Source organism: Megalobrama amblycephala, linkage group LG9 (assembly GCF_018812025.1).
Source record: "Megalobrama amblycephala isolate DHTTF-2021 linkage group LG9, ASM1881202v1, whole genome shotgun sequence".
NCBI classification, from domain to species: domain Eukaryota; kingdom Metazoa; phylum Chordata; class Actinopteri; order Cypriniformes; family Xenocyprididae; genus Megalobrama; species Megalobrama amblycephala.
The window spans coordinates 1,118,422-1,135,517 of NC_063052.1; the positions used below are offsets into that span (position 1 = coordinate 1,118,422).

The following is a 17,096-nucleotide window of genomic DNA, read 5'->3' on the forward strand; positions in this document are numbered from 1 at the left end:
TGACTAAAAAAAAGAAAAAAAAAAAAAAAAGAAAAAAAGTATTTACATGTAACCTGTAAGCACAGTACATGTAAGCACAGTTCTTAAAGGGTTAGTTCACCCAAAAATGAAAATTCTGTCATTTATTACTCACCCTCATGTCGTTCCACACCCTTAAGACCTTTGTTTATCTTTGGAACACAAATTAAGATGGCTCAGTGAGGCATTGCCAGCAAGACAATTAACACTTTCAATGCCCAGAAAGCTACTAAAAACGTATTTAAGACGTATGTGACTGTTTTGTGAAAATTACAATTGGTTATAAATAAGGTTTTAAAAACATTGAGATTTATAAATTTCAGTCAAAAAACAAAAAACGTTGTTTGATGTGAATTTTATTCAACAATATTTCAGGGTGTTATTGAATTTTGGCCATACAAAACAGTAGTAGAAAATATAAATAAATATTTTGGATGTTGATGTTATTTTTGTTTGCCAAAACCACTCAGTACTAGCCTGGTAATACCAGACTCTGCTACTTCACTTTGCTTCGTAAAAGTCTGGAATGGCATAAAAAAGTGTTTTCTCTCTCGCTAGGGGGCGCTTGTCTGAAGTTTAAAATCATTGGTTACCCGTAAGCCAATCAGATACGTTTAGTTATGACGTATGTTATGCGCCTGTACAGCCGCATCGAAGCACAGACATCATGCATCGAACTCAAATCTATGATTGAACTTCCACTGTAAACCTGTGTGTTATTGAATTTTGCGAGGAAATACCATGAACATGGCTGTAAAACTTTTGCAGATTATGCGAAGTTAATGCATCCCGAAGTTTAATCCCGTGTCTCGTTTCCCATTTCCGCGGTCGTTTCGGTTTTCGATTTCTCTAATAAATAAAACTCGGCGCTTAGCATTACGTCACGGCTCTCAGCCCGCCCTCTGTTGTTGATTGGCCCGGCTGTTCCAGATGGGAAACAGAAAGCTTTTGTCAGACTGAGTACAGAAGCGAAATGAAATTGAGCGGAAGTAGGAAGTCCGACGTAGCCAGGCTAACTCAGTACATGTCTGCGTGTAAAAATGAACATACTTTAGACTATTATGGCAGTAAATTTACATGTAGTGATATCACAAAAAAATAAATAAATAAATAATAATAACAAAAGAAAAAAGAAAAGAAAATCCACAGATCATATATTTTTTATTTATTTATTTATTTTTATTTTTTTACTGAGAAACACTCAATTCATGTTAAAGGTATAATCGTGTGGGAAGCTGTAACTTTAGTTGCAAGTGAAAACAAACTGAACTCCAGTTCAATTATGGAATATTAGGTAGTTAGTTGACTTGTACATTACGATTTACTTGATACACTATATTGCTAAAAGTTTTGGGACGCCTGCCTTTATGTGCAAATGAACTTTAATGACATCCCATTCTAAATCTGTAAAGTTTAATATGGAGTTGGCCCACCCTTTCCAGCAATAACAGCTTCAACTCTTCTGGGAATGCTTTTCACATGGTTTAGGAGTGTGTTTATGGAAATTTTTGACCATTCTTCTAGAAGCGCATTTATGAGGTCAGGCACTGATGTTGGACGGGAAGGCCAGGCACACAGTCTCCACTCTAATTCATCCCAAAGGTGTTCTATCAGGTTGAGGTCAGGACTCTGTGCAGGCCAATCAAGTTCCTCCACACCAAACTCGCTCATCCATGTCTTTATTGACCTTGCTTTGTGCGCTGGTGTGCAGTCATGTTGGAACAGGAAGGGGCCATCCCCAAACTGTTCCCAAAAAGTTGGGAGCATGAAATTGTCCAAAATGTCTTGGTATGCTGAAGCATTAAGAGTTCCTTTCACTGGAACTAAGGGGCCAAGCCCAACTGCTGAAAAACAACCCCAACACCATAGTCCCCCCTCCACCAAACTCAGTCAAGTCAGGCAAGTACCATTCTCCTGGCAACCGCCAAACCAAGACTCATTCATAGGATTGAGAGACAGAGAAGCGTGATTCGTCACTCCAGAGAGCACGTCTCCACTGCTCTAGAGTCCAGTGGCGGCATGCTTTACACCACTGCATCCGACACTTTGTATTGCACCTGATGATGTAAGGCTTGGATGCAGCTGCTTGGCCATGGAAACCCATTCCATGAAGCTCTGTACACACTGTTCTTGAGCAAATCTGAAGGCCACATGAAGTTTGGAGGTCTGTAGCTATTGACTATGCAGAAAGTTGGTGACTTCTGCACACTGTGCACTTCAGCATGTGCTGACCCTGCTCTGTGATTTTTACGTGGCCTACGACTTCATGGCTGAGTTGCTGTTGTTCCCAATTGCAAATGTTTGTAGAAGCAGTCTGCATGCCTAGGTGCTTTATTTATACGCCTGTGGCCATGGAAGTGATTGGAACACCCGAATTCAATGATTTGGAGGGGTGTCCCAATACTTTTGGCAATATAGTGTACTTGATTGGAAGAGAGATGATCAATGTAATGCTTGACAATGTGAAAAAAAAATTTAAAGTTTATGTAATAACATCTTGGTGTTTATTTTGGCAGCAATTTATTGTAATGTTTAGAAAGGAAAGTTAGTGTTTTGTTTGGAGATGAGTGGTTCTGGATAAATGCAGAGATGCAGAGAGACCAGATCTTGGTGGCAGATGCAGCTGAAGTCTGCGGCTCATAGTAACAGGCAGGTGCATTTGGACAACTTCTTGTGGCTCAGCAGACCATGCTGGGTTGTGGCCAAGTTCTGGATCAGGCTCCAGAAGTGTTTGAAGCTGATGCCTTCCCCATCTTACACACCCATTTGCTTCAGCACTTCTCCAAAATTATCCAACTAGAGCAACTGATCTAGCTCTGTCTCCGTTGGTCGCCATGTTAATGTTTGAGCTGCAGGAACTCACCCTCGTGTTTTTCCAATAGATATTTTGTATAATGTCTTAGTGTTTGTTTATTTATTTATTTTACATAAGACACACTCAAAAAAAAAGTGTAAAAATTTTACTTTTAGGGGTACAGCAGCTTGTTACTGAGGCAGTACTCTCAAAAGGACGTCCATGTAGCTTATTCAACAGCAGACGATGATCTGTATGATCAGAATGCACAGCTTCCTCCTTTTTGGCAAATTATGGTTATGGTTAATGGTTATGAATAAATGCATGTATTGCACTGGAAACTGGCAATAATTACTTGGGCCCCGTATATTTGACCAAAATCAATGATTATTGTTAAATCAGAATAGTGGTTTTGGGCAACATACTACTGTATATCTAATGTAGAGTGTTTACCTTAAAAAATACAATACTTTAAAAACAGTATATGGCCCATTTTCACTGTACATAGATTCAGGGGAGTGCAGGATGAAAAAAGCATGCAAAAGTGTTTATTCAAATAGGCTATGATAAGATAAACGTTCACAGATCAAATGCTAATTATGTGGGGTTGTTTTGACAGAGTATGTGGTGAACAAAAAAAGTTGTGAGTGTCTACTCCTACTGTGAAAATTTACTGTGGCAAATTTGTTCAGCACAAGAAATCATTGGTCTGTTCGCCTGTGACCAACTTCCTTGCTGAATGTCTAAATGCAAATTAAGACAGATCAGGCTTAGCAACAGTTGCAAGAAGGAATCCTCCAATTCAATTCATCACCTTAAGGTCTATACTCAAAGGACAAGTGTTGAACTGCCTTTACAGCATATAGGCATTTTACAATACAGGAGAAAAGGAAATGCATTCAGACTGTGTAGTCTTGATCTGATCTAGTTTTGTGTGGTTTAACTTTGTGGTGAAAACAAAGTTCCCATGAGAACCTACACCGTGATAAAAAATAAACAAATAAATAAATAAATAAAGTATTTAACCTTATTCAGCACAGTTCTTGAGATAGATATAACAATATTAAAAGACCTCATCAACTTTCTGTAGTTACTTTTTATTGTCAGATAGGACCTTACTCTTTACTGCTGTAAGATGGATTTAGTAATATTTGTGTTGCACAGTAACAGCTGATTCTAAATGAAAATTACAATTTGTTATAAATAAGGTTTTTAAAATTGGGATTTATACGTTTCAATCAAAAATAAGTTCAAATGCAGTGAGTAGATTCAAACTTAACTATAAATATAATCAAAAATTAAATTAAACATTGCAATGTTTGCATAATTAATCATATATACAAGATTGATATTAATTTTGTGCCGGTTAGCCCTTCCACTCCGCCTTGGCTCTGCACTCCCTCAGCTCTGCCGTGGTCCGCCATCACTCATGCTTCACCAGGTTCCCTCATCCCTCAAGCTACACTATAGTCACTCGTCATCCTAGTTTCACTGTGGACTTGGTCTTCCATTGTGCCTTGGTCCTAATTCCCTCTGGTCTCACCCTGTTCTGCCAGGCCCCCATTACTGCTTTGGTCCCTCAAGAAGGAGGCATTGCCTTGGACTTCTGGGCCTGCGATGTAGTCTCAGGCCATCGTCTTTTCGGTTTCTCTGGGGTTTCCACCTTGTCCAGCTCCATCTCCATCAGTCGGCGGCCAGGCTTCACAAAGGGATTCCAGTTACTGATTATTGTTATTATCTCCTAGTATTCTCCTGTGTATATTAGACCTTTATATTTGGATTTTCTGTGTCATGCGTCTGCCTACCACTGCTATGATGCTGACACTTACATTTATCACTTCATGCATTCTGGGAATTAAACCCATGACTTTGGTGTTACTGCCACCATGTTAATGTTTTAGCTACAGGAACTCAACAGGAACTTACCCTGATGTTTTTTACATGACTTTACACAGAATAGAAGTAGACATTTTGAAGAATATCTTTGTGTTTTTTTTTTTTTTGTTTTTTTTTTTTTTTTGTAAATTTACAAGGAGGTACAGCAGCTTGTTACTGAGGCAGTACTCTCAAAAGGACATCCATGTACCTTATTCAACAGCAGACGATGATCTGTATGATCATCCCATTTTGCCAAATTAAAGGTTATGAATAAATGCATGTATTGCACTGGAAACTGTCAATAATTAATATTTTGATATATTTGACCAAATTCAATGATTATTGTTCAATCAGAATAGTGTTTTTATAGCAATGTACTACTGTATAATGTAGGGGAGAGTGTTTCAAATAGGCTATGATCAGATAAATGTTCACAGACCAAATACTAATTACGTGGGATTGTTTTGACAGTATATGTGGTGAAGAAAAAAAAGTGTTATGTGGTGAAGACAAGGTTCTCATGAAAACCTACACTGTGATAAAAATATATATATATATATTTACATGTGACCTTATTCAGCACAGTTCTTAAAGGGTTAGTTCACCCAAAAATGAAAATTCTGTCATTAATTACTCACCCTCATGTCGTTCTACACCCGCAAGACCTATCTTTGGAACACAAATTAAAATATTTTTGATAAAATCCGATGGCTTAGTGAGGCCTGTATTTTCAAAGTCATAACCCCCAGGGATAACCCATTGAAATGTCAAAACAATTATCATGTAATGAAGCCTCATTTACTGAAATCATGTGACTCTGGCAGTTTGATATGCACACCGAACCACTGATTCGAAACAAAAGATTTGTAAAGCTTCGAAGCTTCATGAAGCAGTGTTTTGAAGTCACCCATCACTAGATATTGTTGAATAAAGTCATTATTCATTTATTTTTTTGGTGCACAAAAAGTATTCTCGTTGCTTCATAACAGTAAGTTTTAACCATTGTAGTCACATGAACTGTTTTAAATATGTCTTTAGTAGCTTTCTGTGTGTTTAAAGTGTTAATTGTCATGCTGGCAATGCAGGCCTCACTGAGCCATCGTATTTCATCAAAAATATCTTAATTTGTGTCCCAAAGATGAACGAAGATCTTATGGGTGTGGAATGACATGAGGGTGAGTAATAAATGATAGAATTTTCATTTTTGGGTGAACTAACCCTTTAATACAGAAATAACAATATTAAAAGACCTGATTAGTTACATGACAGATCTAGTAATATTTGTGTTGCACAGTGACAGCTGATTCTAAATGAAAATTACAATTGGTTATAAATAAGGTTAAAATCATTGAGATTTATAAATTTCAGTCAAAACACAAAACAAAAACAAAACACGTTGTCTGATGTGAATTTTATTAAACAATAATTCAGGGTGTTATTGAATTTTGGCCATACAAAACAGTATTAGAAAATATAAATAAAAGTTTTTGGATGTTGATGTTATTTTTGTTTGCCAAAACCACTCAGTACATGTCTGCGTGTAAAAAATGAACATACTTTAGACTATTATGGCAGTAAGTTTACATGTAGTGTTATCACAAAAAAACAAAAAACAAAAAAAAAAACCCACTCAATTCATGTTAAATGTATAATTGTGTGGGAAGCTGTAACTTTAGTTGCAAGTGAAAACAAACTGAACTCAAAAAAACTAACAGTTTATGTAATAACATCTTGATGTTTATTTTGGCAGCAATTTATTGTAATGTTTAGAAAGGAAAGTTAGTGTTTTGTTTGGAGATGAGTGGTTCTGGATAAATGCAGAGATGCAGAGAGACCAGATCTTGGTGGCAGATGCAGCTGAAGTCTGTGGCTCATAGTAACAGGCAGGTGCATTTGGACAACTTCTCGTGGCTCAGCAGACCATGCTGGGTTGTGGCCAAGTTCTGGATCAGGCTCCAGAAGTGTTTGAAGCTGATGCCTTCTCCATCTTTCACACCCATTTGCTTCAGCACTTCTCCAAAATGATCCGACTAGAGCAAAAAAGAGAGTGGAAAACCTCACTGATGTTCATGTATTCTGTCAAAATGTAACCCATTTAAAAAAAGAAAGAAAGTGTTTTTCTCTTTTCCATTTGAAAAATAGCATTTTGTCGCCCTCGTGTGGGCGCTGGTTTGTCTGTATTGCTCAGTAATATTCTTTGGAGTCCATTTTCCCCTCTTTTTAATGTTCTTTAATCACTCTGCAATTTCAAATACAGTGAGTAGATTCAAACTTTTGGTTATAATCTTTAAATATATAATAGACTATCATATATTATATTAATATCAAATTAAAAAACATTGCAATGCTTGCATAATCATACAAGACTGATATTAATTTTGTGCAAAGTATGTTTTCTAAATCAGTACAGTGACAGTCTATATCATTTTTCTTCTTTTACAAACATGTGAGCACGGTTACATCAATACTGAAGTACTGTTCAAATGTTACAGTATCATTTATCTTAACTATTCATTCAACTAAAAGAAATATAAAATCTTCTATGTCACAATTTCTCCCTCAAGCTGTAGAAGGCCTGCCATAACATGATCTGGTACCGACTGTAACTGAAGAGCAGGAGAAACTATTTATCTTTCAGATCAACGGCAGCCACCATTTTGCTCCCTGAATGGAGCCACACCCAGTGTCCTTCGCTGGCTCAACCTGAGTTCAAACTGATCTGTGTAATCAGACCACGCCTCTATCTTAGGCAACAAACTATGGGAAACATTATCCGTGAAACCAACCAATCCTTAACAAAAAAAACGTACACTGGAAAAATGTTAAATTATGGTAAAAAAAAAAAGTTAGAACTTTTCTATAATTAATATGGTTGCAGGCATTATGGAAAGGTGTGCTTTTTACACCAACTCATACACTGTAATTAACTGAAATAAGTTAAATGGACAGATAATCATAATTAAAGCCTTCATGTTAGCTGCAAAACTGGCCTTTCCAGCACAGGGGCCAGTAATAACAAAGACACACACATGCAAACTTTTTTTCAGCAAAATCTTATTTTTATAAAATAGGCCTAACATTATTGATACCATAAGCTAACAGCTAAATAAAAATCGTATTTGGAAATTTAAATGATTATCAATTTAAGCGGCAACAACAGCATCGTTTAACACATTCACCGGACATGAGTAATAACAGTTTTTACACATTCTTATCTGCTGGAATGAATAGCAACATGGGTTTTTACCTTGACTAAGTTTGGCATCTGGGAGGAGAGAAGGTTCTTGAACTCATCTACCTTCAGCGTAGGCCGATTATCAGAAGAAGCAGCGTGGAAGTTTGTGACCAAGGTGTTAATGGCCTTCTCAAGGTCAGAATACTGCAGAATTAAGAGAGTACATGATGTTGTGTACACATAGAGACAGATAATTGTAAGAAGAATAATATAGGTGGAGGTCCTACTGCTTAAAAATGTTTCAATTAATAGGGTTTCATAGTCTGATGTTTTAGGAGAACCTGTTTAAGTTTCACAAAGAAGTTTTTTCTCTAGTTCTTTAGAAAACCACCCATGTGTTAGCACTTTAAAAAACCTAGAAACAAAGATCTTCTGGTGTCTATCATAATTCAAATGTAGTGCAGACAAAAACATCTTTTCATTCACAACATCAGAAAAATGCTATGATGATCAGAACTTTTTTTCAGTAGGCCTGTTTGGAAATAATTAATTTTGGTCTGTAAAAATCTGTTACGTCTGGTCTTTTTTAATGAAGCACAATAAACCTTAAGACTGAAACAATCATATGCGCTTGATTTTATATTGATCATTCACCTCTAAAGATCCATAAGCTTATGCTTTTCTTTACTTTCTTCAAAACTATCAGAGCACTATCAATGGAGTCTGTAAACTGTGTGTATTCAAACCTTTCTCACTCTCACACAGTTATCTACAGTACCTGAAATACCTGCATGTCAGGCCAGGATAGCCCGCCCTCTGTGCATTATTTATCTAAGCTGAGCCTTTATGGCAGAAACCATTTCCCTGTTTTGTTAAGACAAAAGGTTAGGGTTTCATTGTTATGGCTTGAAATGCATTTACTGTACTATGTTGAAATAATACATAAAAATCTTGTGGCTACAATAATAAAAAAGGGTTAATATCTAACCCTAATTGCAGCCTTGACTATCCACCCTAGTCCTAGTCTCTAGTCCTGAGGCAATCTTCATGTTAAGGCCTCTCTGGCAAAGCGCAACAACGCAAAGAGTCTGATTAATTCCCCGTGCTTTCCATTTCTACACAATGTCTGTATGTCAAAACCTAGTAAGCTGCCTGCTTAGACAGCATTTTTTGGCCATCATAGGCGCGGTGGGGGTGGTTAGGGTAGGAACGCAGGCAGCTCACTAGGTTTGACACACAACCATTGTGTCGTTTGCGTAAATAAAATTGCGAACGTTTCATTGTAGCGAAGGTCTCGACTCATATGGCTTGAATTATCTTGGGATTGGCCATATTTCTAGGATTTTTTCTTTGTTAAGCACTATTCACACAGGACGCGTTCTTGTATTCAAAAACATTTTGATTTAGCGCAGCGGGATGTCAAAGAACGCACGGCCTCGAAAAAGGGTTTTTCAAAGTTCTCAAATGTCCTATAAAACGCAATGGCTACGACACGAGACATGAATAACAGTGAAACAACGACATGTCCGCATAAATCAATCAAGCAAGCAAACAAACAAACAGAAAACAGCACAGACGAGGTACCGCGTCAGTGGCACTTGGAGTTATTGACTGCTCATACAAAAAGAAAACAGAAGCAAATAACTATTAAAAAAAACTTAAATAACCTTTATAGAAACAAGTTTTCTTGTGTTAGTTCATTTGACAGCAGCATTCTACAGCATCTTGACACCGTTTCGGTCAAGTGCGGAAGATTACCGAGACTGACAAACACGAAGTTTCAGGAGAACAAACCGACGAAGCGCAGCTTACGTAAAACACTCGCAAACTGCGTAAATGTTAATAAGCAATCACAAATATTATAATATAACGTACACCACATACCTCTGTCTGTGCCATTTGACGTGATTTTCTTAATTTTCTTGCCTCTAGATAAACTTTACTGTTCCCGTCGTGCTGTACTCCTTACTTTACACTCTCAGCGTCCCATCGCTTCTGTCACATCTTGGCTGACATCCTGAATCCTCCCACTTAGGAAAAAAAAAAAAAAAAAAACTAAACTAAACCAACCTTCGTTGTCAGTGACCGCTATGGGAAAAATGTCTCCTGTAACTTGATGCTTTAGGACAGTAAACCTCACGGGGCGGAGACGATCGGGTTTCATACGCTCCACACTCTGGAAAAACTCTGGAAAACCAGGTTTCCGTATGACACATTCTTGTTGATGGATTAAACTATTGGAAAACAGACTTGCTGCTCCTTTGGGAACACATCTGGAAGCTCTCAGAATAAAAATTCTTTTGCGCAACAACAGGGCCCTACTTCAGAACGGTTTTAAGTGTGGTATTAGGTTTGCCTGGTCTTGTGGCATGTCCTAATCTTTTTGTTTTTAAAGAACTGATAAGTTAGAAGCTGTCGGAGATACAATGTACAGTTTTGGTCAGCATTAACTGTATGTTTTTTATGAGATTCTTTCCAAGAAGCTATCAGAAATATTGTATAGTGGGATTCCCACTGAATAAGGCGTGTCCTGGTGCAGATTTCAAAATTCACAGAGTTTGGCCGTCTTCCTCTCCTTGTTTTCTGAAGAGTTCTGGTAATGCACAGGCAAGGGCATGCTCAGCATTTTGGGTGGGTGCTCTGAGATTATGAGACATGACACTCCTTTGACAGCATTACAGCAGCATACTAGTACAGAATATAGGACAGAATTGTACAGGTGTATAAGGATGTTGATTTACACATAAACAAACTGAACAATGAATTAGTCAGCCTGTCCTTATCTTCAAACAGTTGTGCCACCATATTGTGCAAGTTTAAAAATGGGAATTGATACCTAGTGTTCTTTGTATAACTGACTCACGCAAGCAGCATTGCACAGTCACACTATAATCATCATATGAATATTTCAGGTGTTCAGAGACTTATTTTACCAATACACATAGATACACATACTCAGACTGAACTGAATGTATTGTTTTTAGACACTTTGTTTCATGTTATTCACAGTTAAATGAAAATTAATTATAGTTATGGTTAAAATTTACAGTTAAAATATACTTTACATGTGCTTTAGTATGTTAGTATGTTAGTTTCATGATTTAAAATGTACTATAATGAAAATTAAATTAAAATATTTTAATATTATTACAAAGTGAACATTTTAAAAGTGTACTTGAGTGTTAAGAAGCAGTCATGAAAGTGTACTATCTTTAAGTATTCTATCTGCAGAAATGCTTTTAAGATTTCTGTCTTAAGTATATTTGTCAGTTGTCTTTAGTGAATGTTGATTCTGGTTTGTTACTGTATGTTAGTTTGAAAACATCATGGCCCCATGTTCAAGTAAATTGTAAATGGTCACAATTTTTCTTTTTCCTGTAGCATTTGTATATTTTGGGGCTGTGAGCACAAACAGCAGTGTTTCTCACTGCATATATAAGTTTCAACTCAGTGCAAGTCTACATTCTTCACATACCACATTTTGATGGCAAACTGCCATTTGTAAACTGCCTGTTTCACCTGCAACCTACCTCAAATGTTACATACTCACAAAGAGAACAAATGTACTTTGTATATACAGACCCGTGTTCATACTTGTATGGTTGTGATGCATAGATTATGCATGCTTCAGAGTTCAGTGTCAAGTATTTGCTCATGAGTGTGTCATCATCATCTGCCTTAGAGGTGCTTCAATGGATGCTGCCCTCTCATGGCATCTAAACAGACAATAGAATATACAATGATCAGCCACAACATTAAATCCACTGAGAGGTGAAGTGAATAACATTGATTATAACATTACAATGGCACCTGTCAAGGAGTGGGATATAGGCAGAAAGTAAACAGTCAGTTCTTAAATTTCAAATGTTGGAAGCAGGAAAATGGGCAAGCGGAAAGATTTGAGAGACGTTGACAAGGGTCAAATATGGATTTTTGTCAGGTGTTCTTAGTATGCAGTGGTTAGTACCTATTAAAGGTAGTGCAATGAAGGGCAACCGGTGAACCGACGTCAGGATCAAGACGGCCAAGGCTCATTAAAGCATGGGAAGCGAAGATAGTTCTCTAGTGGGATCACACAGAAGAGCTAATGTAGCTCAAATTGCTGAAAAATGTAATGCTTCCCATGATAGAAAACACAGAGTGCATCGTAGCTTGCTGCATATGGGGCTGTGTAGCCGCAGACCAGTCAGAATGCCCATGATGATCCCTGTCCACCATCAAAAGTGCCCACAATGGGCACAGTTCAAAAATTGTTCAGGAATGGTTTGAGGAACATGAAAAAGAGTTCAAGATGTTGCCTTGGCCTTTTCAATGCAATTCAATTCTCAATGCAATTGAGCATCTTGCTGGACCAACAAATTTGATCCATGAAGGCCCCACCTCGCAACTTAAGCCGCGTTTCCACCGCAGGAACTTTTCCTAGGAACTAGGAATTTTGGGGTGGTACTCGGCATGTTTCGACCGCAGGAACCAGGGTCTAAATGAAAGTGCCGGGTAAAAAATTTTGCCTTCAGAGAGTACCTGCTCGCTAGGTAGTACTTTTTCAAAGTTCCAGAACTTTCAGGGGTGGGACTTGGCCACTGAACATGCTGATTGGTTGAGTTCATGCAGTATTTTGATTGGTTGACTCCACACAGCATTTTATTTCAACCATCATTTTTTACAGTCTGTTGCGGTACGTGCAGTAAGAGTTGTTTGCTATTCGAATCAACAATGGAGTTTAAAAATACGACCGATGGACTGACGATGAGGTTCAGGCTTTATTAAGCTTATATGTGGAGGACAAAATCCAGCAAGAATTGGAAAGTCGCGCGCAGTCCTACATCACCGGACTATGGTACATTAGACCGCTATGGAAACGCAGCTAGCAATAGGTCTAGGGGGAAAAAAGTTATTTTTCATTCTTCTCTTTGGGATTAAAAAATTTTGAAATCTGTGACCAGCAGTATACATCCTGATGCTGCTCTTGCTGCTGTGAGCGGCATTCTGACGCAGTCTGTGTTATGACGTAGAACCTGTACACGCCACACTATGTTTACTACGTCAACAGCAAGACTGACATGGAAGAGAAGAAATTGTTGAATAAAGTCGTTATTTTTGTTTATTTTTTTGTGCGCAAGAGGTATTCTCGTTGCTTCATAACATTAAGGTTGAACCACTGTAGTCGCATGGACTATTTTAACAATGTCTTTTCTGGGCCTTGAAAGTGGTTATAATGTTGCAGTCTATCGGAGGCCAGAAAGCTCAAGGTTTTCATCAAAAATATCTTAATTTGTGTTCTGAAGATGAATGAAGGTCTTATGGGTTTGGAATAAAATGAAGGTTGAGTAATTAATGACAGAAATTTATTTTTTGGATGAAATCAAGCATAGCGTTAGTTCAGGCAGGCCACGTCAGTCAAGCTTGCACCAGCTGACAGTCAGCTGTTTCATGACGCCTACCAATCCAGTTGTGACACCCATTACAGCGGTTCATTTAAATGCCCATTCATTCTGCCTCTCTCTATTGCTTAGCTGCACGCTGCATTTAACCCCCTCCTCCATCCCCAACTCCACCTATCTGGGTACTTTAACCTAATCTGTTTTCTGTTATGACTGTCTTGCATACAGTAATTTTATTTTCTCCCTGTGTATTTTGCTGTTTACAACACTAATGTATTGTGACTGTAACCATGTATGTATGTTTACTGGATCTGTTCTGTACCCCAGGGGGGTTTGACTTGCTGCTCTCCCTGCTCTGTCCAAGCAGGGCTGCATGGACAGGCGTGTGGAGTTTGCCCAGAACAGATTCATACCGCCAACACTAACTGTATGCATTATCATTTGTAATAAATGTACATTTGACGAAAGTGGCTTGACTGAACTAACCCTTTAAGGATCTGGTGGTTTTAATGTTGTGGCTGATCAGTGTATATATTCAACATGCGTATATACACAACATTAAAACCACCTGCCTAATATTGTGTTGTAGGCCCCTTTCATGCTGCCAAAACAGTTCTGATGCACTGAGGCATGGACTCCACAAGACCTCTGAACGTGCCCTGTGGTTATTGGCACCAACACATTAGCAGCAGATCCTTTAAGTCATGCCAGTTAGGAGGTGGGGCCTTCATGGATTGGATTTGTTGGTCCAGCACATCCCATAGATACTCAACTGGATTGAGATCTGGGGTATTTGGAGGACAAGGCAATACGTTGTCATGTTCCTCAAACCATTTGAATATATAACGATATTAAAGGGATAGTTCACCCAAAAATGAAAATTTGATGTTTATCTGCTTACCCCCAGGGCATCCAAGATGTAGGTGACTTTGTTTCTTCAGTAGAACACAAATTATTATTTTTAACTCCAATCGTTGCAGTCTGTCAGTCGTATAATGCATGGCAATGGGAATTCCATCTATAAGCGTCAAAAAAACATGCAAAGACAAATCCAAATTAAACCCTGCAGCTTGTGACGACACATTGATGTCCTAAGACATGAAACGATTGGTTTGTGTGAGAAACCGAACAGTATTTATATAAATTTTTACCTCTAAAACATCACTATGTCCAACTGCCCTGCGCATCCGGTGTGTGAGGTCTGAACGCACTCTGACAACGGAAGTGATGTCTCGCGCTCATTGACATATAAACACGCAAGAGATCACTTCCATTAGTGATCTAGAATGCGTTTTCAAACCTCACCAACCGGATGCTCAAGGCAGTTGGACATACAGTAGTGGTGTTTTAGAGGTAAAAAATGACATAAATACTGTTTTTTTTTACTCTTATAGATTGTGTTGCTATTGACATGCATTATATGACTGACAGACGGCAACAGTTGGAGTTAAAAATCATAATTTGTGTTCTCCTGAAGAAATAAAGTCACCTACATCTTGGATGCCCTGGGGGTAAGCAGATAAACATCAAATTTTCATTTTTGGGTGAACTATCCCTTTAATTAAAATATTTGGTGGAAAATAAAAACAAAGTCAAAAACAATGTATATATTATGACTTTATAAGACAATTTCAAAAAATTACCCACCTCCATCGAGATTTCTTGTACTGTATTTGCAAAACTACTGTAGTCGTTGTAGTCCAGATCTGCGCTTGGAGTATTTACGACAGTGTGATTCACTGAAGAAACCTGTGGGGGGAGCTTTGCAAATCTTACTGAGTTCCGCTTTAAGCTAAACCAATATGTCATAAAAAATGTAGGGCCAATTTTATATCAATTTAACTATAATTAACTATAATTATAATTAATTTCTTTTGGGGTTTTTTGTTTTTTGTTTTTTTTGCCAAACCTACTAGCAACATCAATCCATCCATTTTTCAAACTGCTTGTCTTTTAAGAATTGATATCAGGGTGCCTTCCAACCTGTTCAGTTTGTACATTTAAAAGTATAAGCAGGAAACCATGAGCACATAGGATTAGTTCCCTGTCATCTCAAAAAGGGTTGAAACATGACTGATTACGAATTTACTTTGCCTAATCTGATGCCAATGTCACAATACCCTATCCTGTTCAAACCTGTGCTGAATCTACATCTGCCTTGCCTTAATATCTCATAACTACTGACATCACTGAGCCATGACTCTCCCTGAATCCGCTTCAACCAGGGGCGTTTCTATCCTTTCAACAATGTGTCCCCATGCATATTTCTGTTCTTAACCAATGGACCATAGCTATCTTTTGAGACCTCAAGATGATTGAAATGATTTAAAATGAGAAAAAAAACAACATTCAAAAGCCAAAAAAAAAAAAAAAAATCACAATAAAAAATATATTTTAATTCGATACTGTTCTATTATAATTTTGATACTATTTTCTATGGACAAATATTGTCTTTTCCTGCAGTAGGGAGCTGTTTAAAGGGATAGTTCAACCAAAAATGAAAATTGTCCCCTGATTTACTTACCCTTAAGCCATTGTATATGACTATCTTCTTTCAGACGAACACAATCAGAGATATATTTAAAAATTTCCTTTATCATTCACGGTGTATAATGGTTGTGAATTAACAATATCTTAATTTCTGTTCCGAAGATGAACGAAGGTCTTACAGGTGTAAAACAACATGAGGGTGAGTAATTAATGACATTATTTTCATTTTTGGGTGAACTAACCCTTTAATAAAGGCCGTTTGAAGCAATGGGATGCGTTTTTGTTAGAAAAATATCTATATTTAAAACTTTATAAATTCAAATAACTAGCTTCTGCTTAGATGCCTCTCATGGTTCAAACAAATAGGGCTGTGCAATAAACTCAAGCTCCTCTTCTCTTATATCAAAATCTCCCGACATTTGTCTTTAGAAATTCTAGTTTTAGACTTCTAATTCGCGTTCGTCATTGTGTCAGGTCAAAGGTTGCTCTTCGGCCTAAATCGACTTGCACAGTATACATACGGCATCCCTTCTCCTCAGAATGCCTTTATTAACCCTCTGGTATGGTGGCCGAGAGAGCTCAACGAGCTGCAAATGAAGAAAACACATACAAATAGAAAAAACACCAGCAAATAAAGAAAACATCTTCATCAGTTTGACAACACATGCACTGCAAAAGTCCACAACACTTACAAATAGTGAAACGCGCTGCAAAAGTCCACAACACTTACAAATAGTGAAACGCGCTGCAAAAGTCCACAACATTTACAAATAGTGAAACACGCTGCAAAAGTCCACAACACTTACAAATAGTGAAACGTGCTGCAAAAGTCCATAACACTTAAAATTAGAGAAACGCGCTGCAAAAGTCCACTATGGAAGGCCAAAAGGGCCAAAAACACGTGAATTTTATCACGTCAACGCGTTGATGTTTCACGCGTATTTAACGCGTTGATTTTTCACGCGTGAAATACACGCATTTAAGGTGTTGTTGATGTGTTAAAATTCACATGTTTTTGGCCCTTTTGGCCTTCCATAGTTTTGCAGCGCGTTTGTCTATTTGAAAGTGTTGTGGACTTTTGAAGCGCATGTGTTGTCAAACTGATGAAGATGTTTTCTTTATTTGCTGGTGTTTTTTCTATTTGCATATGTTTTCTTCATTTGCAGCACGTTGAGCTCTCTCGGCCACCGTACCTCTGGAGCATATGGATTATTTATGATTATGGATGGATGCATTTTTTGTTTGTTTGTTTGTTTGTTTTAAAACGTGGTCCCCCATTCACAATCTTGGAGGACTAAGGATATTTTAAAATATATTTCCGATTGTGTTCATCTGAAAGAAGATAGTCATATACACCTAG

General features: G+C 37.7%; 1 protein-coding gene across 1 annotated transcript; it reads right to left on the minus strand.

Annotated features, from left to right (window-relative positions):
* Positions 1-6,086: 6,086 nt before the first annotated feature.
* Positions 6,087-9,923, minus strand: s100v2 (S100 calcium binding protein V2). Its single transcript, XM_048201093.1, has 3 exons — positions 9,750-9,923; positions 7,938-8,069; positions 6,087-6,720 (listed from the first exon to the last, which is right to left on the minus strand). Exons 1-3 carry the CDS (start codon positions 9,762-9,764, stop codon positions 6,562-6,564), a joined length of 306 nt encoding a protein of 101 aa, XP_048057050.1. The 5' UTR covers positions 9,765-9,923; the 3' UTR covers positions 6,087-6,561.
* Between the last annotated feature and the right edge of the window lie 7,173 nt (positions 9,924-17,096).

Excerpts from the sequence above, each read along its gene's own strand:
- s100v2 (XM_048201093.1), bottom strand. Across the intron at positions 6,721-7,937 it reads AGATGCCAAACTTAGTCAAG|TCGGATCATTTTGGAGAAGT; the intron begins GTAAAAACCCAT and ends TTTTTGCTCTAG.